Source organism: Octopus bimaculoides, chromosome 5 (genome assembly GCF_046866305.1).
Source record: "Octopus bimaculoides isolate indiv1 chromosome 5, ASM4686630v1, whole genome shotgun sequence".
NCBI lineage: Eukaryota > Metazoa > Mollusca > Cephalopoda > Octopoda > Octopodidae > Octopus > Octopus bimaculoides.
Genome location: NC_142932.1, coordinates 102,927,635 through 102,951,591, shown reverse-complemented (window position 1 = coordinate 102,951,591; position 23,957 = coordinate 102,927,635). Strand labels below are relative to the sequence as shown.

The window sequence follows — 23,957 nt, the reverse complement described above, 5'->3', positions numbered from 1 at the left end:
CAGCCAGACTAGTGGGGGTGGAGTGGCGATGTCAATGTCATCTGGAGGGTTAAGATTTTGACCAAGGAGACACTTGAGTTAGTTGACCAGTTCTGTTTCACAACGTTAACTTTTCAGTGTGAGTACTGCTTGTTTCAAATTGAGATGAGCAGAGAAGGTTTGATGTTAGAAATTATGACCAAGCTGTTTGGATAAATTGCTATGAGGAAGACATGTTGGACAGGTTTGAAAGCACATCCCCCAAAATTGTGCTCATGCATAGTGCGACCATGAAGACAGTGATGGCTTAATTGAAATCATTGAAATCCACTTCCAACAAAGTAGCCATCTTTACTGCCATAGTCACAACTGTTAGATGGCTTCTTGAAATGAATGACATTAGGATACCTGTGAAGAAGATGGTGGTAAACATGAGGTTTGTTGTACATGCAACTGATGGTGATAACCAGATTTCTACAGCACCACCCCTCCACCAGTTACAGATATTGCTACAATAAAGAACATACCATCCTCTACTTCAAGCTCTCTCTCCAGAAAATTTTTTTTAAAAATATTTTTGTTTTGTTTTGTTTGTTTGTTTGTTTGTTTGTTCAATGAAGGTTGATAACAGTCTATTAGTTGTACTAAAGGTAGCACTGGGTGGTTGATGTAGGATGTTCCTACAAGGTATTATAACACATTATCATCACAGTTGATGTCCCACTTGCATACAAATACATACACATGCACACTAATGTGTAGAGTGAGCCAATGAATGATTGACTGATCTGGTGGATGATGAGAGTGGAAGTGGTCTGAAAGTGACCAGTCCTGCCAGATGTCTGTAAAAGTGGTAGCTGTTGCACTGCAGTTTCAGGACTAACAGGCTCTTTTAGCATTCACTTGCTAATCTCTGGGAAAGGTGGTCATCAGGTAAACAGAGAAGAAGTTCGAATAACCTCCCACATCTCTGGCAATACGGTGTCCTCCACCGGCCTCCATCAGGGGGGGATGCAGACCATGGTGCTGCAGAAGGACAATGATGCTGATACTGGAAATGATGCTGATGAGTCCAATCAGATCTTGCATGTCCACCTAAAAGGGAAAATTCACTGAAAGAAAAAGAAAAAAAAAAAGAGTGAGTGAATTTACAATAACAGCAAAAATAAAGTTTTGATTCTTCCACCCCATTAGATTTACCCGCTGATGATATATTAAATATTAATATTCTTGTGATAAGGATTCACTGATATTCAAATCCATTAAATGATGAAAACAGCACTGACTGGAAGTCTTAATTTTTTTTTTTCTTGAATGATAAGGACACCATACAATATTTACATGCTTATTTATAAGTCTTGGATATATATTGAAGCCAAATGGAATGTGAATCAGTCACTATGTAACTGCTAAATCATCCACTAATTGAAAAAACAGTGGAACATAAAAAAATAGTTATGTCCATTACTGCATTACATATAAGTAAAGTGACACTAATGAAGGTACGATCGTTAGGTTGTGAGTTCAATTCTCGGACTGGGCTGCGTGTTGTGTTCTTGAGCAAGACACCTTATTTCACGTTGCTCCAGTTCACTTAGCTGTAGAAATGAGTTGTGACGTCACTGGTGCCAAGCTGTATTGGCTTTTGCTTTTGCCCCTGGGTAACATTGGTGGTGTGAAGAGGGGAGGCTGGTATGCATGGGTGACTGCTTGTCTTCCATAAACAACCTTGCCTGAACTTGTGCCTCGGAGGGTAACTTTCTAGGTGCAATGCCATGGGCATTCATGACCGAAGGGGGTCACCCCAAGCAGGCACCACCAATAGTTTCACTATCCATTACTAAAAAATTATTATTTTTGGTCAACATTACTTCTAAAATACACACCTAATATTAAAGACAATATTACACGTTATCAGTAAAATTCAACAATGAACACACAAATGGAATGAAAATTTCACACAATGGACTTTTTAACAACCATAAAAATTATGTTATTAGTGAAAGTATAAAAAGTTTAGTAGTGAACTTGCAGGATTATTAAAAGTTCTTAGTATCAATATGGTTTTCATTTTACAAATCTGCATGATTCTAAGTTTCACATATACATGCATTGTAATCATAAGATATGTTTGCTTAGGCTAGATAACACTAGCAGCAAAAATAATATAATTATAATTACATTAGAAATAGAAAAAAACTCTGGAAAAATTTACTTTTAACATGCACTAAACATATTCCTTGAATGTTATAATTTCTACTTTTCATTAAAAAGCTCATAATGATCGTCTAAAAAGCTCCTAATGATAGTCTAGAATTTTCTGATTGATTTAAACATGTGACATAGATGAAATGGCATACACAAAAGAATTAGGAGAAATATATATATATATATATATAAATGAAGACATTTTCTATACATATATTAACAAAAAGTATTAATATAATGAGGGCAAATAAGCATCCATGAGGTAATAGAAAATTTTAAATGATATAAATGAGGATCAACAAAGTATTCTTGTCAGTAATAAGTGTAAAAGATGAAAATAGATGCAAGAGAAAACTGATGAAAACAGACACAAAAGTTGCAATGACATACAAATAGAAACTTATTACAATTTATAAATGATAGAGAATCTACTAATTCAAATGATTAAACATCCTAAATGAAGAGGAAAGACAGGTGGATGGGTGGGGTTTACTGTAGTGAGTAGCTGCCCATCAAAACAATTTATATGGTTTACGATATAAATGCAAATGGTTGTTTTAATATTTGTCATGAGTAACCTAATATTTGCTGTAAGAATTCCAACCATCAATGAAAAGAAAATTCTCAAAAAACCTGATATGAAGATATAACACAGAAAGAAGAAATACCACACCATACACTTGGAAACAGATGTTACACTTTTTCCCCTTCTTTATTCCCAAAATACAAATTTTGATTGAACATAATCCACTAAAATAGCATTTACAGGCAGATAATCCTAGTTTGCAAAAAAGAATTTCAAGACCTATAATGGGTGTCAGAATGGAAAAGCAATTTCGCAGAAATCCTCAATGTTATTTTCTTTAACCAACAGATTGGGACTAATGTTGCTGTATTAGTCCATTAGCCCCAGTTTGAGTACTAGTATAGTTAGTAGTTACACAATACAGATATTTTAAAATGTAACATTGAGAAGTCGGTTCAGTGTAACCAGGTATGAAAAAAATTTAAAATATTTATTCTATACAAATAACTTTATTTTTTTATAGTGATAGCCTATTAATTACAATTTTGTAACAAAAGCAGATAGGTAAAGCAAGGGATCAACTAAAGTTAACACTTGTGAACAATAAATATATTTATTAAAATGAAAATTAGAGGAAGTTGCTGGCCCTAACACTATAACTACATGCTTCATGTAATTTATTTTAAACTTGTTTCGCAGCCACATAGTTCTGGGTTCAGTTCCTCTGCATGGCACCTTGGGCAAGTGTCTTCAACTATAGATTTGGGCTGACCAAAGCCGTGTGAGTGGATTTGGTAGATGGAAACTGAAAGAAACCTGTTGTCTATCTATCTATCCATCTATCTATGTATGTCTTTGTTTGATTACGTCCTAATAACTTAGCAGTTCAGCAAAAGATACTGATAGAATAAGTACCAGGCTTAAAAAGGGAAAAGTACTGGGGTCAGTTCATTTGACTAAAATCTCTCCAACATGGCCACAGTCTAATGACTGAAACAAGTAAAAAATAAAAGATATACTTAAGGAGAAAGACAAACATCACAGTAACTACCTTTACCCCACAATATTCTTTGATCTCTTACATATGGTTCCTACCTTATGAATATCAATGTTTGTTTATCTATTTTAGTAACACACTTTTTTATTGAAATAGAATGAATCAACATCAGTGAGAAGAAGGACGAAGTTGATCCTAGCAGGGTTGAAAACCAGAAAGTAAGTGAAATGAAATAAATATGGAAAGACATAATTTAAACACACTATTGCTTCTGTCTCTCAACTACCTTTGAGCCACTTATATATTAAAACAAAAAAAGAAGTTATATTCACATGCTGTGAGGCAAAATATATGATACCTAAGACAAAGCCTGCTATCAAAACATTAAGGTTTTTTTTTACCTTCATGATATTCCAACATCACGTTTTTTTTACTGAGTTAAATCCTGCTAATGAAAACTATCACAATTTTTCTCTAATTCTAGTGATTATTTTTATGCATCTATTATTTAATCCTGCAAATTTTCTTCTCATTTCCTGTAAAAGAATCTGCCATAATGTATCTTTGTTATTTGCCTCCAGGTTTTCACTAGCATCTGTAGATTAAGTTCTTTTGCTTTGTCTCCTGAGAAAGATGTTGATAATTGTATAATAAAATTGCTTGTTAATTCTCATCTTTTCTGGAAAATATATAAGCACTTATCATCTAAGCAAACAGTTAAGCCATTTCAGCAATGTTCTTTGTGTAATGGATCTCTCTTCTTCTTTTAGTTTTTGCATCTACATTACAGTATACTTTCTTCTATGTTAACACAAAGCTTATTTGCTTTAACACATAGTGATCATATAACTGCAACTGCAATTCTCATATCAAGCTTATTTTTAAGGCAAAAAGAAATTTTACAAAATCATAATGAAAATACAATTCCTTTATGTTCAGTTATTATTTGTTTCTATTTTAGTACTTCATGATAGAAGTTCTAAGGAGTTATCTTCCTTCTTAAGACAGAAAACCCCACTTGATTGTGCAATTAATAGCTACATTATAGCTGTCAATAACAATATAGAAGTGTGCCAGAAATCTATATTCACATATATATATTCCCTCACTCTATGTATTACCTAACCTCTACACAGCTACCATAGTAATGGAGTGGAATATATTTAGATTTCTATCATTGTCTACAGTGATATACTCTTTCTCAGTTTGTTGCCGAATGAGTGAAGCTGGCTTGAAATGAAAGAAGCCCAAAGTTGATACAACTGATGTTACAGTGAAAAGGCAGTCATCTGAAAACTGCTAAGAGGGACATCCATTAAGAAACAGACTCTTTTACTGATAGATTTCCTTTAGGAACTAATAAATAATTTTATGTAAATTGTGTATACATAAATCTTCACAAAGTGAGCACATATGTGCACAGGCAGCTATATGTACATGCCCAAAAGTGTGTGCAGCCTTGCAGGTACACTAACGAGAAGAGAAGTAATATGTTTGCTATTAGTCGTTATTAGTAGCATGGATCAAGAAATACACCAGAAATCAGCCTAACCTGAATGTTAACTTGTCCTGGATAGTTGGATGAAGGATTTGTCCCGCCGGGATACTGACACCGATGACGATGGTGGAGCTATAAGGGAACAGAAAATAAGCAGAATATTTACAAGAACTGTGAGACGTTTCTAATCAAACAATACAGCCATTAATTACACAAAGAAATGGCCAAGCGACAAATTCTGATGAAATAATAACTCATTTCCTGTCCAGCGTAAGAGCTGTTAGCAGCTCAAATAATTTATGAGAAGTTATGATGAATGGTTGTTATACAGCTGTCCAGGTAAATGTAAAGTGGGGCATGATAAAGAATTAAGCAAGTTTATGTAATTCAGTAACGAGGAAGCAGTAGTAATTTGTAATGTTAGTTTTTTTTCCATGCAAATTAATTAATCTGGTTTATTCAAGGGAATTTCAGAAGAAGTATACCCTTCCCTATTACATGACACTCTAGGCTACAATGAACACAAGAAATATTTCAACAAAGACTGATATCGTAGAAATATATCTCACATATGTAAGAGAGAAACTAGAAAATAGAAATATAATTCACAGACAAAGTATTTATAGCTATAAAAGCATGACATACACAAAGAAAAGCCCCTTTCTATAGGACATTACCTACTACTTGAGGGAAACACTAATAGCAGATTGCCAATATCCTATAACATAGGAATATTATTTCTTAGAAGTGAGTGACACCAAAACAGGTTGTAACATAATAATCTTAAACAAAGAGAAAAATGAAAAACTATGAAACATCAATAAGAAGTCAAACAGTCAAGTAATTTATATTATAAAAGAGCAAGTACATGTCTGTAACTATTTGACAATCTCTGAATCAAAGGGACCGTTTTAAATGTATGTAGCAGGATAACAAAAAAGAAGAAAAAACTCCAAAATTCTGTAACAAATATGCCAATGATTTAGTTCTTTGTTGTAGATGTATAGTCATCTGTTGACTGGAAGAGAGATTGATATGGAATGCTAAGTAGTTGTCCAAATTGAAAGAAATGATGTAATGAATTACAAGACTTTCACAAAATGACTGATGTAATTTCAAACCTGACATATAACAGTCATCTTATAAATACCTGATGTATAGCAGTTGTCTTATAAAAACCTGACATATAGCAGTTGTCTTATAAATACAAGGCTGCCTCAATGTCTCTGTGACAGGATAGTCATCCAACACAGTGGCGATCAATAACCAAACAACATTAATACATTATGCTTAAACTACTGTATCTATTAGTGATTAAAAAAAAAAAAAGAAAAATTGTGGTTTACAGATTAATTAATGTAATATCATTAGTTCTTAATAGCAAGCTTTGTTTCATAAAGACTATCAGAGGTAGATAAAGTCTTTAATTCCAATTCTAATATCATTTTCAAGTTAACAAATTAAGAAAGGAAAGAAAAAAAAAACACCATTTCAGAGTTAAAAAGAATCCCTTCCAAAATACAAAGGGTAAAATTTGATGAAAATGTGATGTTATGTTGTTATTTCAGTCAGATTAAAAAAAAAAAAAAAATACATTAGATAATTCAAAATGCTTCAGTAGTAAGTATGAGGGTTGATTCATTCGATAAAGATTCTTTAAGGCGGTGCCCCAGTATGGTTGCAGTCTAATGACTGAAACAAGTAAAAGAAAAAGAAAGATTACTCATCTTACATTCTAGAAATAATAATTTAGATAAAATAAAAGAACTAATGTAAATTTTGTAAATCATTCTCTGACATGTACAGAGGCACACACAACTTTGATAACCTTTCCAATTAGAAATTCTTTGTTCTTTTTTATGGATTCATGAAATCACTTAAATGTGGATTTATTATTTTGTGGTTAGCTAGATTAAGGAGACAAGTAATGCAACAAGGAAAGTCATAACATATGCTAAGGGCATGTCCACTGAAAACAATTCAACTTTTACAATTCTCAATTGTATCCGATTTGATTTCCTTTTCCAAAACACAATAATTTCTAGAAAAATAAAAGCATCAGTAGAATCTATCCATCCCCCAACCCAAAATAAAAGCAACACACAAGATAGTTTCTTGTGTTGTACTTCTTTTAATTGCAATAAATCTCTCTTTTAACTAGCAGTAACCACCATCTCATATGGCTAGTTATGTTTCTCTAAACAATGGTTACAATTTTTCTTCCAGCTATATGAACAGTAAATTAGCATTAAACTATGAATACAATATATCTCATATATTTAAAACTAAATTGTGATATAAGAAATATAATAAAATGTTGATTACAAAGTCAAATCAGAAACAGCTTAAAAAATATCTTGGTAAGGAAACCTTTAGTATAGATTTTAAACAACAATATTTAATGCCCTATAATCATATATATATATGAATATATATATATTAGTAGATTCCATGCAAACCATTTCTGTTAAATACACATCCATAAGTAACAATTTCAATATAAATGACTTCATTTTACGAACTGAGTTAATAATAACTAAGAAAGCAAAAACTACCTAAGTTCTATTTCACAAAGAAAAATCCAAGAGCAAACGATTCCTCAAGTTTGCATTAATTTCCACACTCAAACACAAACTGAAAATAACAGCTAATGAATCAAGGCAAAACTGAACCAATTTAATCTGTCATCAATTTTCAAGATTTTATATCCCAAATAATCTCCAATTAATATCAATTGGGGATAAAATTAGTCAGATGTGGTATGTAAAGCATCTGAAGAAACTCCTTTTTGAACAATACATAACTTAACATTGACTTTTCACTGAAAATATGTTTTACTAAATTTGGCAGTACTTCATACCAGCACTTCCATTACTAGCAATCTAATTAAACTTGGTTATCATTTTCTGAAGATTAGATGAGTTGGTTTGATAAGTGTCTTTATTTGTTCTGTCAATTTTGGTCTGAAGCAGGCTTAAGTAAAACATTTTAAATGAACTTTTCATAATTAATTTAAGGTAAATTAGAAACTAGTCTGAGGCCATTTTCCCTATCATTGAAGACATTATTCTAATAGTACCCAGATATATTTGCCAACAGATTACGACACATTGCTGACAGTGTTTGTATATTATTCAGTAAATGAAGACATTCCTCTAGCAGTGACTTACATTAATTATATTTAAGAATAAAACCATCAAATACCAATAACACATAGGTTGTATAAAAATCAGTCTGAATTTAAAAGAAAATCAGTTCAATAGGTAATTAAGGCGAATCTTTAAGTTTTATTAATCTTTCACAATATTAATTGAAGCTTTGCAATATTCTTTTATGATATTGAGAATAAAACAAATACAAAATAAAAAAAGATAATAATAATAATAATAATAAAAAATGTTTTTTTAATGGCAAGAAGCATGCAGATTGCATGCAAAAAGCTTGGCAGTGGGATGGGAATGAAAGTCAAGAGTGTACAAGAGTTGTACTGGAGGTGAATTAGTGAGAGAATTGGAAGAAAATGCATCAACGAAGCCACCACTGATAATGAATACATTGAGTCGAAGTAATGTGAGTGGTAATCAAGTCAAACAACATTAACATGAATGCCAAGAAATTATGTCCCTCTTTCCATAGTGTTCAATCAATGATCTGATCAGCTGACAAATTATTAAAAGATAATCCTCTCTGGATCATTGCAATTGTCAGCCATCCTCAAGCCAGAAGAGTAGATGGATTGAAAGTATGGCTATAACTACCAACAAAAAGTCAAACCATTGTAGAAACCAGAAAGTGACCCTGGCCATATACAGCTAGATAATAACCCACTTTTCTGCCCAATAGGTGAGAAGCATGCATTCTCATAGTTAGTTGGGGGCTATCTTTTGGTGTTGTTTCTTTGCAGCACATTAAATGGAAAGAGAGAAAGAGGGAAATATTAGAGAATGAAGAGATGGCAAAAACCTGTAAGATTTTTCCAGATTTTCTTCAGAGGGATTCGATCTTTGGGACATATATCATCGACGAAACAAACCGTTATGTGGAACAAAACCTCGTGGACGGATCCTTTCTCTTTCAGTGGACCATGCTGAAAAAATTGGAAGGCAGTCAGTTGCATTTCGGTTGTTGAGGCACAGCAGCAATTTGCTTTTGCCTTTCATATCATGGAAAGCAAGGAAGGTCCTGGGATATTTAGTTCCAGGACACTCAACTGCCTAACTTGCAAAGATGAAAACAAGTTCTACAAGGCTACTCTTTCCACTTTCAACTTGGCAATAAAGCTAGACTCTTTTCCAGAACATAAGACTGGCAGTATACTGTCATTCAGTTTAATGAAATCCTTTATGTTATTAAAATTTATTTTAACACACTCAAAGACCTGGTACAGTCCTTTTTCGGATGTTAATACACACCATATTAAGCTTCAAAGCAGCAAATTATTATTTCTACTAAAATTGTTTAATACTTTATTTATTGCCATCTCTACAGCTCAGTAGTGATCTCAATGGAATTAGTATTAAAGGGTTAGCAAATAATTTTTTTAATCAGTGCCAAACATAAGTATTTTTTGGCAAAAGATATTTTGAAGGTGCACAACATAATACATTTTATATTTTTTAAACAATTTCATTTAACACACAACTTTCAGATTAATATGTAGCTTCTTTTGAGTATATAACACAATCATTGGAACTAATTCCTAAGCATTGATTTAGATTTATGGCTCTTATGTGCATTGTTGCACGTTTCTGTTGAAAGGAGAATAGCTAAAGTTGGTCAAGATAGCAATGATTTTTTTTTTCTTTTGCTGTTTTAATTGCTTTTATGCCAAAGCTGAATTATTTATATTGATTTGAAATCAAGAAACAAAATCATCAATAAAGCCAATGAAAATGACATGGGAGGACATACTTGATTGAAATTTTGAGAATTGAGTAGACAAATGAGAGCACATTGTTTAGAGTTTATACTAAAAAGTTTCAATTAGGCCTCAGACAAAATACTATTTTAATAAACCAAATGTTGTCTAAACACTTCCAATACTATTACATGATACAATTAAAAAAAAAAAAAAGACATTGTATTTCTGCTATGCAATCATGTAATAAGTAGAAGCAGATTTGGCAGCAAGATATTTAAAGAAAAAAAAATCAACAAAAAACAAAAACACACAAAGCAAACATTGTAAAGAGAACAATTTCAAAGTAAACAGATAAAAACACACACTAATGGGTAGCACAGTCTGTTTGGCATTGAGAAAGAATTAGAATGTATTGATAATTTATTTGTAAAAGTAAATCAGTGGCAAAATGCTCTCTATAAATTATGATTAAGAGTGGAATGTTGGATATGTTGGAACACACATTCAACTCAAAATTATAGCTTGGTGCTGGAGTAATTAAGAAAATCTTAAATATAAAACAGCTAAACATTCTAATAAGTATAATAAATAGCTTATTTTCCAAATTTTAAATTTATTTTTATCTTGACTTGCTAGTTAAAGTTATTTTAATATTAATTGGAGATTATTTTTAAGAAGAAAAAATATCTAAAATTTTAATGTGAAGCAATTGAAGAGGTTATCTTTAAAGTTAGCTAGTTTGTAAAATATGATTGGATTATCACTTATTCCTGTTTATTTTGTTTTAAGACAAGAATTATTTGTATAAACATCTCACTTTCATTTTATCAAAAAGAATAACATAAAAAAGACTACACTTATGATATTATATAGTTAAAAACTTACTCTGCTGTTACCCACCCTAATTGTATATAATCAAAATATATCACGAGTGTGCATAAATTCATGCAGCAGGCAAAATAAATGCTAGAAATACATTAACTATTAGAGAAAAGATAAAACAAAAGAAAATGATATCCAGTGGAGTGAAAAGGTTTTATCTGATGCGAATGCGTATTTCCTTTTCCTTAATGTGTTATTGATAGCATTCTTGTCATGAGATAAGAGTAAGAGAAAAGGTAATAAACATGCAACTGAAAGAAGATACTGGAAGATAATCTTTAATAATGAGCTAAACATATGTTCTTACAATAACATAGACCTGTTGTGAAGAAAGATTTATTCAGTTCAGATATCAATGTTAGTGGAAATAGAGGCGATCCTCTCACACTAGACCCTACTTATTAAATAATATTCACTTTAAGACAAATTCTACAGAATCTTTCTTTTTTTGTTATGATTTCATGTAATTTCTCAGATGATATATGGTGGTATACATTTATCAATCTTGGAAAATGAATCATCTTTTTCATCTATATTACAAAGAAAACCTTATTACTAGACACAGACAACTAATATAGTTATGAAGATATAGATCATAGCTGTGTTCGGTGATCAAACAATGTTGGCCAGCATCAAACAGCATGTAGCAACACACTGCTACAAAACCAGTTTCTGCACATAATCATTAATCAATTTTTTATATTAACATATCTCTCCTATCGCTATGTTCTGTTTTCCTTTTGTTTGTCACTCAATCAAATAGATTACGCTAATACAAATGTTTTGAAGTTAAATAAAACAAATACTCTTTCAGTATTCTAACATCATAATTGCTGGGTCTTCATGTTCAAAGTTTAAAACTTTACAATGGCATGACCCCCTTCAAATGAGATGTGACAAATATAAAAGTAATCAAAGTGTAAAATTTGACCAAACGTAGCACATAAAATTCTTTCAGATTGGACCAATGATTCCTTGTGACTTTGGGCAGGTGCCTTTTATTATAGCCTTAGATTGACTAATGGTTTGTAAGTGAAAATTTGGATAATGAAAACTGTAAGGAAGCTTGTTGCATGTTTGTGTATGTGTATGTACATCTGTTTGTCTCCTGATGTCTTTGCATAAACACTGCTTGGGAAGTGGTGGTGTTGTTTATGTCTCTCATAAGAAAGTGTCCCAATTGGCAGTTTGACATGCAAAGAACAGTGGAATAAAGCACCTCACTTGAAAACAAGCAAGGGTTGGCTTCAGAAGAAGCATCTGGCCCGCTTTAAGAAGTCTTGTTCAACACATGCAAGTATGAAAAAAAGGAGACATAAAAACAAAGATGATGTATATAATTCATGTCCTACTTAGTCATTTACCATCCTGATTTCAAGATTCCATCAGAATAGACACAATCTTTTGCCCTTTTTTACTTGGATAAAAATATGTACCTTCCACCTAACAAAAAGACCTCCAAACCTAAACTATATCATCAGTTGAATATGTGTTAGTTCCCAGTAGTTGACCTGCTAACTCTATGTTGCAACCCAAACAAAAATGAACAAAGGTTTTCAACAACAACAATTCAACTCACAGCTATTGTTAATCAATATCACTTCCTGCAGTCGCACAAAAATTATGTTCATTGACTCAAATGTACATAACACTATGTAGCAGACACGCAGGTATGCCTGTGTGGTTAATAAATTTGCTTCCTAACCACAGAGTCTTGGGTTCAGTACTACTGCATAGCACCTTGGGCAAGTACCTTCTACTATAGCCTTGGGCTGACAAAAGTCTTGTTAGTGGATTTCATAGATGGAAACAGAAAGAAGCCTGTCTGTCTGTCTCTCTCTCTCACACACACACACAAATGTGTAAGGGTGAGAATGTTTGTTTCCTTGACTTGACATCACGTGATTGTTGTAAATGAATGTTATTCATTTCCAATTCTCTATGAAAACATGTCTGGCCATGGGGAGATATAACTTTGTTTGGAAACAGGTAGAGATTAGTGATAGGAATGATATCTGGTCACAGAAAACCTGCTTCAATAAACTCTGACTGACCCATGCATGCATGGAGAAGTAGATAATAAAACAATGAAGATGATGACAAACAAGGCAGCAGTTTTTCTAAGAGACAATTTGCAGATTAATGTTTTCCTAAATGTGAAATATTTTCACCATTATAACAAGCGACAGAGAGAAAAATTAGAACTCCAAAGACATGAATTAATTTCTGTCTTTTAGAAAAGCCTTTTTGAAGGTTAATAGAATAAATAGCAGTTATGTAGTGTATACTGGAAAAAAAGAAACCCAAATCCCAGCTTGATCAAGACTGAAAATGACAATTTTATTTCTAGCTAGAAGTTATTATTATAAATTATAATCTACTGAATCTATTGAAGATAGAGAGAGAGAATAACTTCTTGAATGGAGAGAAATAAGTAGAGATGGAAGGGAGGAGTAATGAAAGTGAGAGTGAAAAAAAAAACTAAAAAGGAGCAGAGAAGAAGAGCATTACTATAACAACTAGTTCTATAAGGTGTTAATAATAATAATAATAATCTACTTTACGGCTTTGAACATGATACCAAAGCAAATAAAAATAGTTAATTATTATTGCAGTCTGAGTTCAAATAAGATACAATTAAGATCTAATATTTATAAAAAAAAAAAAAAAATCTATATTATTTTAACTAACTTCTGCTGGTTGTGCAATGTTATTGAATTTGCCCCAATCAAGTTTTTAATGAGGCAAGTAGAGAAAAAAATGTTGCACATATAATATTAGAGAAATTATATGAATTACTGTAGCTAAACTTAGCTAAAGAATTATTAATTTCTTGACTGTTTGTTATATGAATGACTTTATTAGCCTGGAAGTATTCAATGTAATTATATATATTATTCACATATACAGAGAGAGGGGGAGAGAAAGAGAGAGAGAAAGAAAGTATGTGTAAATAAGTGAAAGAAGGTCATATGAACTGAAATGTAGCAGAAACATAAAACTCAAACCAAATAGTGGAAACTACATGTTTCAAATGAAAAAATAAAAAAAAAATTAAACAAATGAGACTATCTGCTTATGACCCCCCCCCCATCTCCAAACAATAATCTAATGGAAGATCAATATAAAGTTTTGCTGTTGTTTATAAATACCTGGTGGGCTGGACACGGACTGTTGCTCCATGGCTGGACTACCTGATGTACTGCTGGACGTATTAGTGCTTTCGTCTGTGGTCTTCTTGAAAAAATTATGTTGGAGGGCATAATAGGGTGTGGTGCGTGTCTTTGGATCATAATCTAACATTCTTAATATAAGGTCCTTAAATTTAAGATAGTCTGCCAAATTATGCCCAGGTTCCCCTGCCCTCCGACCTCCAGGTCCCCCACTTTCAGCACCAATTATATCATGTAGTTTCCGAGAACCCGGCTGTTTATACTGAAAAGAGAACAGAATTTGATCAGAAGGTTTCCCTGAAATTTATACACACACACAACACAGACACAAACACACACATACACATATATACATATATATATACTGAAAAAAAAAGTTAGAATTTTGGAAAAATATCTTTTTATTTCTTCACTATTATTATCGCTTTCATTCATTTCTCGAACTTGTCAAATTAAATTTTGTGAATATACAAACAGCTTGTTCATTTATATAACTTAGTGTGTCTTATGCAGATCACTAATGCATGCACCTTACTTTCACAAACCAATTAAGGTTTACAAAGCTCTGATTCTTTAGATTTATAATCAGTAAGGGAACAAGAAGTTACACCACTTGTTTCCCAAAATCTCAGCAATGTAAATGTAACAGTTTTTAGAAATCTTAATCATAATTATGCTGTTTTCAATGAAAGGAAAAAAATATAAAAGAATATAGATCAGAAATGCTGAAATACTTACTTTTTTACCATCTTTTGGCTTTTTACATACATAGATACCATCTGGATGCTGGTCAAAATATTTCCTGGCCTTTGGAGCCTGGTCTAATAAATGCTTGGGTGGCATTCCCAGTACTTCTACAATTTTCATCATTTGATCAAACTGGAAAGAGAATACAAAGTAAAAGCAATGAGAACTGCTTACAAACTATCACATCTAAATAATTTTCTTCTCAATAACCTCAGAAATAGCCAATGAAGTCTTTTTAAAATAAAAAAAAAAAACAGGTTTACATCCATTTTGAAAGAAAAGAGTATTTTTTAATTCCTTTATGCTTGTAGAAGTTTTTATGGGAAAGAGTAAAAGGTGAAATAGTTTCTTGCTGCCTTTTCCATACAAGAAGACTTGTAGTGAGCACTGCAATTTAGCAAACCATTTGTTAATTAGGGAAGGTTTCATTTCCTTACAACAGGGAGCTGTATGCTAATACATAATAGTCCTTTCAGCCATTTGACATCCTATTGGTTCACTAAATCTCCATTGTTGGATTGCTTCTGAAAATCTAAGCCTTTGGATAAGATAAATTATCCTGGACATCTTTCCTTCTTCTAATCATTACTCATGAAATAGAAATCAGCAAGAGGGATTTGGGCAATCTGGCAATTGCCCAGTTGTTAGCACAAAGTTTTTAAAAAAAGTTTTAAAATTCTGACTTTATCAGTAGACCAATACCTTAAACTCACAACTACTGTGAGTCTTTTTCATAGTCTGAGAAAGACAGTTCTGAAATTTCTTGCTGAATAACCTTTACAAATGATTTGCTTATAGTGGTTAAATGTATGTGCTGTACATTAGTTCTTGCTCTCTCCATCAAATCGATGTTGCTTGAACAGGTGCATGATGTGTCACGTTAGGTGTCAAAGTGATTGCAGAGCAATGCAAGATGAAGTGTTTGGCTCAAGAACACAACATACCACCTGGTCATGGAACTGAAACCATGATCATGTGTACAATGCCCTAACCATTACACACACACATATCATCATTATCAAACATCTGCTTTCCATGCTGGCATGGGTTGGACTATATATATATAAATGCCTAAAGTAAATACTGATTGCTTCTGGAATGTAATTATTTTAACTATTGTAATTTAACTGAACTCATATAACATTAAATGCACAAAAATTACCTCGTTAGAACCAGCAAAGAGTGGCTCTCCTGTGTGCATCTCTACCAATATACAGCCGAGACTCCACATATCAATGGCCAAATCATAGGCAATTCCTAGTAACACTTCAGGTGATCGATAGAAACGACTTTGGATATATTGATAAATCTGAAATACAAAAAAATGCCAATGTAGCAATGAGAAATATACTTTAAAAAAAAAATCAGAACAAAACAAACATTATTTTCTCAAAACCAACAATTAATCTTGATAATTAAATAATTCTTTTACAAAATATACTTTGTAAGGGCGAAATTATAATATTTATGATATTGAAGTCACTTCATCAATGTTCACAGGTTACTCTTTTATCTTCTTTAGCTTGGTAGCTACCTGTTATATGAATGTGAGGACCGAGTTGTTTGATCAAGTGAATTACATGGTCCTGAATAAACATGTATGTGGCATTTGACAGATACATGTATCCTTAGTGTAATTCTCAGGTAGAATCAGTGTGTTACACAGCATGTGTGACAAGGGTGTATCTTTTGAATTACAGGTGCAATTAAAACACATGTTGCATAAAGGATGTTAAAGTAGTTAAAAATGCATCTAAGAACATTCTAGTCAGCAATCTAAAACAGCAGGAATACTAAAAGAAGGCCAAAATTCAAGAGAAGAGAAAACCAAAATTCCTGAGTAGAACTTATTACCTCTGCCTTTGAAACTATTTTGAATGGTGAATTTATTAACTTCGGCTTGTATTAGATAAGGACAAACTATTTATTACTGTTACTAAATTTTCTACAGCCACCTTCACATTCCATGGCTACTATTGGGATTGATCATGTACCAGACAAGGATTCTAGATTATTTTTTTACTTAATTTTTGAGAGGGGTTGGGTTCATTTTTAGCATTCTCGTTTGTGAGAGCAGTTGAGTTTATTTCAGATATTCTCATTTTAAAAATCATCTCTGGCTAATCATTGAGAGGAGGTTGGTATTGCTATGGCAGAGGTTTGTACTTTCTGAATGCTCTTGTTGTTGTTTATTACTCAACTAGTTAACATTTAAGCAATTAACTAAGTGACTATTTGATTAATTGTTCAGTCAGTTAATTAATCAGTTAGGTTTAAGGACTTTGACAAACCTAACAGATTGAATGATAGTGATAAAACAAACAATTTCTTATACAAATGTAAAACACTGGATGTGATTCAGTAAAGGTAAAGAGAGTTACTAAGTAGAAAATATATGGAATAATTAGGAAAGAAAGTAATACAAGTTATTTAATATTTAAAAAAATTGAAAGATAAAACATAGAAAATAAAATGATTAATCCTTCTTTGAGATGGTATAGTGAGAAAGTTTATCCAATAGTTATATTGTTTAATCCCAGATTAATCTTTATTAAGTAAATCTATGACTAAATACATTCTAGCTACTACCGTCTCATCTTCATTTCAGTCCTGTCTCAAGGACTATGGCATTCTAACATCTCCTTTCCTTTTTTAAGATGATTGGATGTGATCTGGAAGAAATCTGGCTGCTATTTCTAGCAAATGAAATCACTATATAAAGGTCGCATGACATGTTCTAACAGCTTTGATAGCACATGATCACAGCAGAACGATAACCAACCCTTCTTTTGAGTAACTCTCAAGATATAGGATTACAGACTCAGTTCAACTTACTTTGTCATGTTACTGGTATTTTATAGACCATGCTAATCATGGTAAGATCGCAAAAGAGAATCATAAATCACAAAACTATTTAATTAGCCTGGTGATCAATCACTGCATCACAGTCCTACCTTTATTGAAAAAGTTAGTAAACGAGGAAGACGGAAATGATTGCTACATTTGATGAATGTAATGTAGGAGATTGTTGTTGTTGGCACTCTGTTGCTTACGACGTCGAGGGTTTCAGTTGATCCCATCAACGAAACAGCCTGCTCGTGAAATTAACGTGCAAGTGGCTAAGCACTCCACAGAAACGTGTACCTTTAACGTAGTTCTCGGGGATATTCAGCGTGACACAGTGTGACAAGGCTTACCCTTTGAATTACAAGCACAACGGAAACAGGAAGTAAGAGTGACAGAAAGTTGTGGTGAAAGAGTACAGCACGGTTCGCCACCATCGCCTGCCGGAGCCTCGTGGAGCTTTAGGTGTTTTCGCTCATTAAACACTCACAACGCCCGGTCTGGGAATCGAAACCACGATCCTATAACCGCGAGTCCGCTGCCCTAACCACTGGGCCATTGTGCCTCCACAATGTAGAAGATTAACAGATGCACAATAGAAAACAAAAGAAAATGTTGCTTACCCTTTGACCTAATTGACAGGAACTGCCAAAATCAACTATTTTGATTGCACTGCGTTTGGGATTACACAGTAATATGTTTTCAGGTTTCAGGTCACAATGAATGATGTTCAACTCAGGTGTGGCAAGGAACAATAGTGCTGTACACAACTGCTGGGCAAATTTTCGAGTTAAATTCAAAGATACCCCTCGGAAATTGGTGTTTCGTAGTAAGTCATATAAATTGTAGGATAAGAGTTCAAATACTAGGCACAAGTGGTTTCGGAACATAAAATGCCTTTTCAGTTTCACTACATTAAAAGAAAGAACAAAAAAAAAAAAAAAAAGGGAGGGAAAAATGAAAGCATATATGATTAGTATTGATTCAAACCTGAATTAAAATTCAAGCATATTAATATTTTATATGTATGTATGTATGTGTGTGTGTATATATATATATATCTTATAATTTTCAAATTCATACTTTAACTATTGATTTGTTACTTAATTAAGCATGGGGGAAATAATGAAATTATCTAACATTTATCCCTTATTTAAAGGCTAAAGAGAAATGAATTTGCTGTAATCAGTTATCAAAACCAGGCCCTGGCTAAGAAGATTTTACTCAAAAGCATTTATCACACATTTTATAAATACATTAGCATTTCTTGAAAAATGAAAACACTTTTTCCTGATAATCCTAATAACAGCAGAAAATGAATTACAGAAGGACTGACAAAAAAAAAAAAAAAAAAAAAAAAAAAGAAATAGTTAACAGTTGATGTCCCCTGCAGTTGAAGGCTGCCAGAAAATTCTACAAATTCTGAAAAACTTTTTCATTTTAATTCTAGCAATTTAGTTTATTTTTATACATAAACTGTAAACTGAGGAGTATTGACATGTATTTCATTAAAATTCAGTAATGGATGAAAAAGATGGCAGAGAAATCATGTAGATGTAGATGGCAGTAGAAGAATTTAGATCTCAATAATTCCTTTATCAGTTTCTTCTATTCCTGAAAACCAGAACATCCATTCAGTGATCTTTAGATGTCTTCTTCAACTGATACATTCAAATGCAATATCAAGCACTTTATTTTGGAATTTTCATAACTTTGCCTTGAAATAGTTATGTTAATCACCATTTTAAGGCACTTTACTATTTTAATCAGTTGTATTGTTATATAAATACTATTAAGCATTCACCTATTTGTTATTTCTCTATGCCAATATATTTTTTTTTGTCTTTAGATTCAAACAAGACATCCACTGCATTGTCTCCCTTCAATTATCATCTATAAATAATTTATTCTGCAATAATGGATCTTCCCTTATCTTTCCTACCAATTAATCATACACTGTCATCTTATCCTTAATATGTTTATTTTTACTTGTTTCAGCCAGAGGATGTGGTGATGCAGGGGCATTGCCAAAGACATTACAGTTGCTTTTGCTCACACAAACAGAAAGTGATGTGCTTATTTGTTCATTTGAACACAACTTGTAATTCCATATAGATGCTTGTTTAATAAATAAAGGCATAGGAAACCACCTCAGAAAAAAACAAACAAACAAAATTTTCTATTCAAGACCCATACATGGCATAGTGATAGCATTTAAATTTTTTCTGTTCTGTTTAATTAAACTAACTAAATGCTACTGTGTTTAGTACACTAACTTTACAGAATACTAAATATTTTGGAATTTTAATATTGTAAGAGAACACTACTAACTAACTTATACATATATATACTTTGTACTGTTTGCTTGTTTGTAGGACCAGCAAAAATGTACCCATCCAGTGAGAGACAAGTATCATTTAATGAAAACAGGATTTAAGTTCCATGTTTGGATAACATACAGTGCACAATCCAGCAAGTGCTCAGGTACAAATGACATGGTTTCTCTGTGAGGAAATGCAAGGAAAAAAATGAGAAAAAAATCACAAAAAAAAAAGAAAAAATGAAGGAAAAACATTAAAGGAAAATGAGAATATTATGTGCCCTTAATCTGTTAGCTGAAGAATATTTTAAATACTGGGTGTTTACAGTAAAAGTAACTATGTCTAAAGTAGGTAGTCAAATGGAGGAAAAGCTAAAGTGTGTTAAACTGTGTGTCTCTTCCAGTTCGATAACAGAAATTTGGTGAGATGCTTGCATCTTGTACAAACTTCTGATCTCATTTTAGAAAGTTGGTGCAGTTCTTTGTATTTCCTCAGAGTAGCTGTGTCATTTGAGCCAGAAGGATTGCTGGATCATGCATAGTACATTATACAAGCCCATCCTATTACTGTGTTATCCAAACATGAAACCTGAAGTAGCTCACATATAACTCCTGTATATTCATTAAATAATCATATACATATGTAGTGGATAAAGTGAACATAATTCTAGAAACAACTTAACATTATACTCAATAATCCCCATAAAATTGTATTATATCTGCTACATAGGAACTCATTGTAATAAACTTGAAGAATGATAAAAGTTGGGTAGGATTAGTTAATAAATAAGCAAACATCACTTAAAAAAGGAAGGACTGTAATATTTATCGTATTTTCAGAATTATTAGATCTTCAAAACATTATGAGAAGAGACATTCATTAACAGGAGATAGTTGGAATATTTTTTTTAAAGGAATTCTGCAATTCATGCTATTATCAAAATTTTGAGTAAATTTAAATTAGTAAGCTGGAAATACAGATTAAAAAAAAAAAAATCATTCCCTTCAGCCAACCATTATATTTAATTACAAGCAAAGTAATAAGGTTGTGTCTGCGTGCATATGTGTGTGTGTGTGTGTGTGTGTAGATAGATAGATAGATAGATAGATAGATAGATAGATAGATAGATAGATAGATAGATAGATAGACAGATAGACAGATAGAGAGAGAGAGTGAGAGAAAGTCATCTAAAACATACTTAGTATTTACACAATATAGTAATGTCTGAGAATAAATTCCAATAAGTCTTAAATTACACTAGATTTGTTTCTGAATATATTTATTCCATAGTTTAATTAAATCTGAAGTTTCAGATGTGTGTTGCTGTTGTTGCAATTGTATTATGTCAGCACAGACATTGGTTAGGCCTGTGTCAGCCCTACTTAAACAGAACTCTGATAAAAAGACATTCAAACTATGACCAACTGCCATTTCCTCAGACTCAGTGCTCCATGCCAACAGTATGCAATGCACCTCTTTTTTTTTTGTAAGATAATGTGCAGTTTGTGAGAAATTTGCTTGGTATTTCTAAGAGGTCAAGTGACCACACTGAGGCATTTCTGAAATATATACTATTAATTTCAACAAAAGTGACAAGTGTTTTATCATCTGTTATCACAAGTAAAGAAACAAGGAAGTCAGCTTATGTAGAAAAATCAAAAATCAAATGCATAGTTGTTGTTTAGCCCATGGTCAGCTTTGAGATTAAGCAGACCTGTGGTCATTCTGTAATTTTGTATAACCATGACTAAATTATTCAATGTGTCCTTTTCTCAGGATGGTCAAGCAGCATTTCAAGGGATACTGTGTTGCTATTTCCAGCAGGTTGAATGAATGCATTGAGGCACCTATGCTTTGCCAGTCTTTCTATTGTACAATCAGGGTTTATTTTTACCATGGTATGTGCCCTTCATCAGACATGTGTCTGTTATATGGGGATGTACAACTTACTGGTTTGTAATAGTATGAGGGCATGTGCTGTAACAGCATGTCATTGTATCCACCATTTGTTGATGGTTCCCTACTCCTGGCAAGTGACACCATTGTACCACTCAGGTAACAACCCTCCAACCCCTGTGTCTGGGTGAGGATTTTGAGGTCATAGTGCAAATCCTACCTCAACTCCTTTTAGATGCCTTTCATGACATGCAGAGGAAATGCTGGGTTTATTTTTTGACATGCCAGCCCTCACACTAGCTTGTAGCCTAGAATTTTATTGATACATGTTACCTGTTCCATACAGAATGACTAAGTACCAGTACATTCGTAACCATGTGATATGTAAAGAAGAACATAATATAAGCTTGCTTGGTCCCATCGTTTATATATTAAAATTCTCTGATTTTGCATTATACAGGAATTTTAAGATCAGCATGTGAACTAGTGACTACACTGTTGGACTAATGATCATAAGGTCATCGATAATATCCAGCATGTTTTGCCTGTTCATTTGTGCCCTATTGTTCATGCACACTAACATTACACATCCAGTGGAACATGCTCACATTACTTTTCCTAGCCTTTGCAAATCTTCTGCATTCAAAGACCTGCATTTCACTACCATGCAACATCACACTTTGTACACAAGCATCATACAATCTACACTTTACTCTGAGAAAAAAAACCCTGCAATATACCATGGCATCAGCACCAGAGAGGTTATCATGTCCTTGACAAGATTGCAAAGTCCTCTCTGTCTCATGCTGTGTCTGGCTGCAACCACATTATAGAGTGATGGATGCATTTTATCATGGTACCAGTATAAAGTGGCCTTGTTCCTTGAAAGACTAAAGAGCCCTCCCTACCCTATGTTCTCACTATTTATTTGTTCCCCAGCACCAGAAGGAGCATAAGCATAAATATACACACACATGTACAGACACACATTCATGATTTGCTTTCAACCAGCCTTGATTCTGGAAAATTTCACCGCTCTTCCTCTCTGTTTTGTTAACCACTTGCTTTTCCCATGTCAATTGTTAATTGGTAGCTAGCTTTGACTGTGGCTATATACATTGACTTCTGCTAGGGAATAGGGCAGCCACAGTGCTTTGCCATTCATGGTACGTACTCCCATCCCACCCCACCACCTATACTAGAAGTCTTTATCGTTTGACCTCTACCGGATGTCTTTCTACTGAGCACCTCTAATGGCTTACCATACGAAATGCTTCACTCCTCCCTTCCCCCTCCATCCCCACCTAGTGTCTGTCTCCTGTTGAAAGTAGTGATTATGTAGCAAATAAAATGATGGTGTAGTGTATGCTAGTTGAAGGCTATTTGTATGTTTATGAGATCTGCCAAATGTGAGCTTTCTTTTAAGATGCATAATGCTGCTGTCCTCCATCCCAAGGTTTCGCCGGCCCACAACTTCCACACCCTCAGAGTTGGCACATTGAAAGGTAAGTCTGGTGAGATTGTTGAGACGCTTGAAAGGAGACGTGTAGATTTGTGCTGCATCCAAGAAGTAAGGTGGAAAGGAAGTTCTGCTAGGTTCCTAACAGGCAAAGAACATAGGTATAAGATTTTCTGGGTAGGGAACACTGATTGGGTTGGGGGCATGGATATACTCCTTGTGGAGAAATGGGTTGATAAGGTAGTCAGAGTCAGTGGTAGAATACTTAAGCTTAGATTAGTGCTGCAACATGGATCAGCAACCATTATCTCGGCCTATGCCCCTCAGCCAGGGCTACCCGATGAACAGAAAGACCAATTTTATGACACCCTCTCGCAGACTACCCTGTCAACGAATGACAGGGGACTTTCTCTTTGTGGCTGGTGACTTCAACGGGCATGTTGTACAACATCCAGGAAGCTTCCATTGTGTATATGGTGGCAACGGATTTGGTTCTTGCAATGAGGAGGGAACCTGGATACTGGAGGTATGCGATGCAAATGATCTCATGATCTGTAATACTAACT

At 33.2% G+C, this 23,957-nt stretch overlaps 1 protein-coding gene across 30 annotated transcripts in view; it reads right to left on the bottom strand.

Moving 5' to 3' along the window:
- Positions 1–553: 553 nt before the first annotated feature.
- The window catches only part of LOC106873196 (dual specificity tyrosine-phosphorylation-regulated kinase 1A), a 400,225-nt gene continuing 376,821 nt past the window's right edge, over positions 554–23,957 (bottom strand). For 13 of the 30 annotated variants that reach the window (XM_089352809.1, XM_089352804.1, XM_089352803.1 and 10 more), the window contains 6 exons: positions 18,339–18,625; positions 16,034–16,180; positions 14,863–15,003; positions 14,104–14,386; positions 5,263–5,340; positions 554–1,091 (listed from right to left, as the gene is read on the bottom strand). In XM_089352809.1, coding sequence (XP_089208935.1) covers positions 5,270–5,340; positions 14,104–14,386; positions 14,863–15,003; positions 16,034–16,180; positions 18,339–18,625 — 929 coding nt within the window. In that variant the 3' untranslated portion in view covers positions 554–1,091; positions 5,263–5,269. Of the gene's footprint in view, positions 1,092–5,262; positions 5,341–9,171; positions 9,296–14,103; positions 14,387–14,862; positions 15,004–16,033; positions 16,181–18,338; positions 18,626–23,957 lie in introns of all 30 variants that reach the window. The other 17 variants (XR_016241997.1, XR_016241995.1, XR_016241998.1 and 14 more) reach the window with 3 other exon arrangements.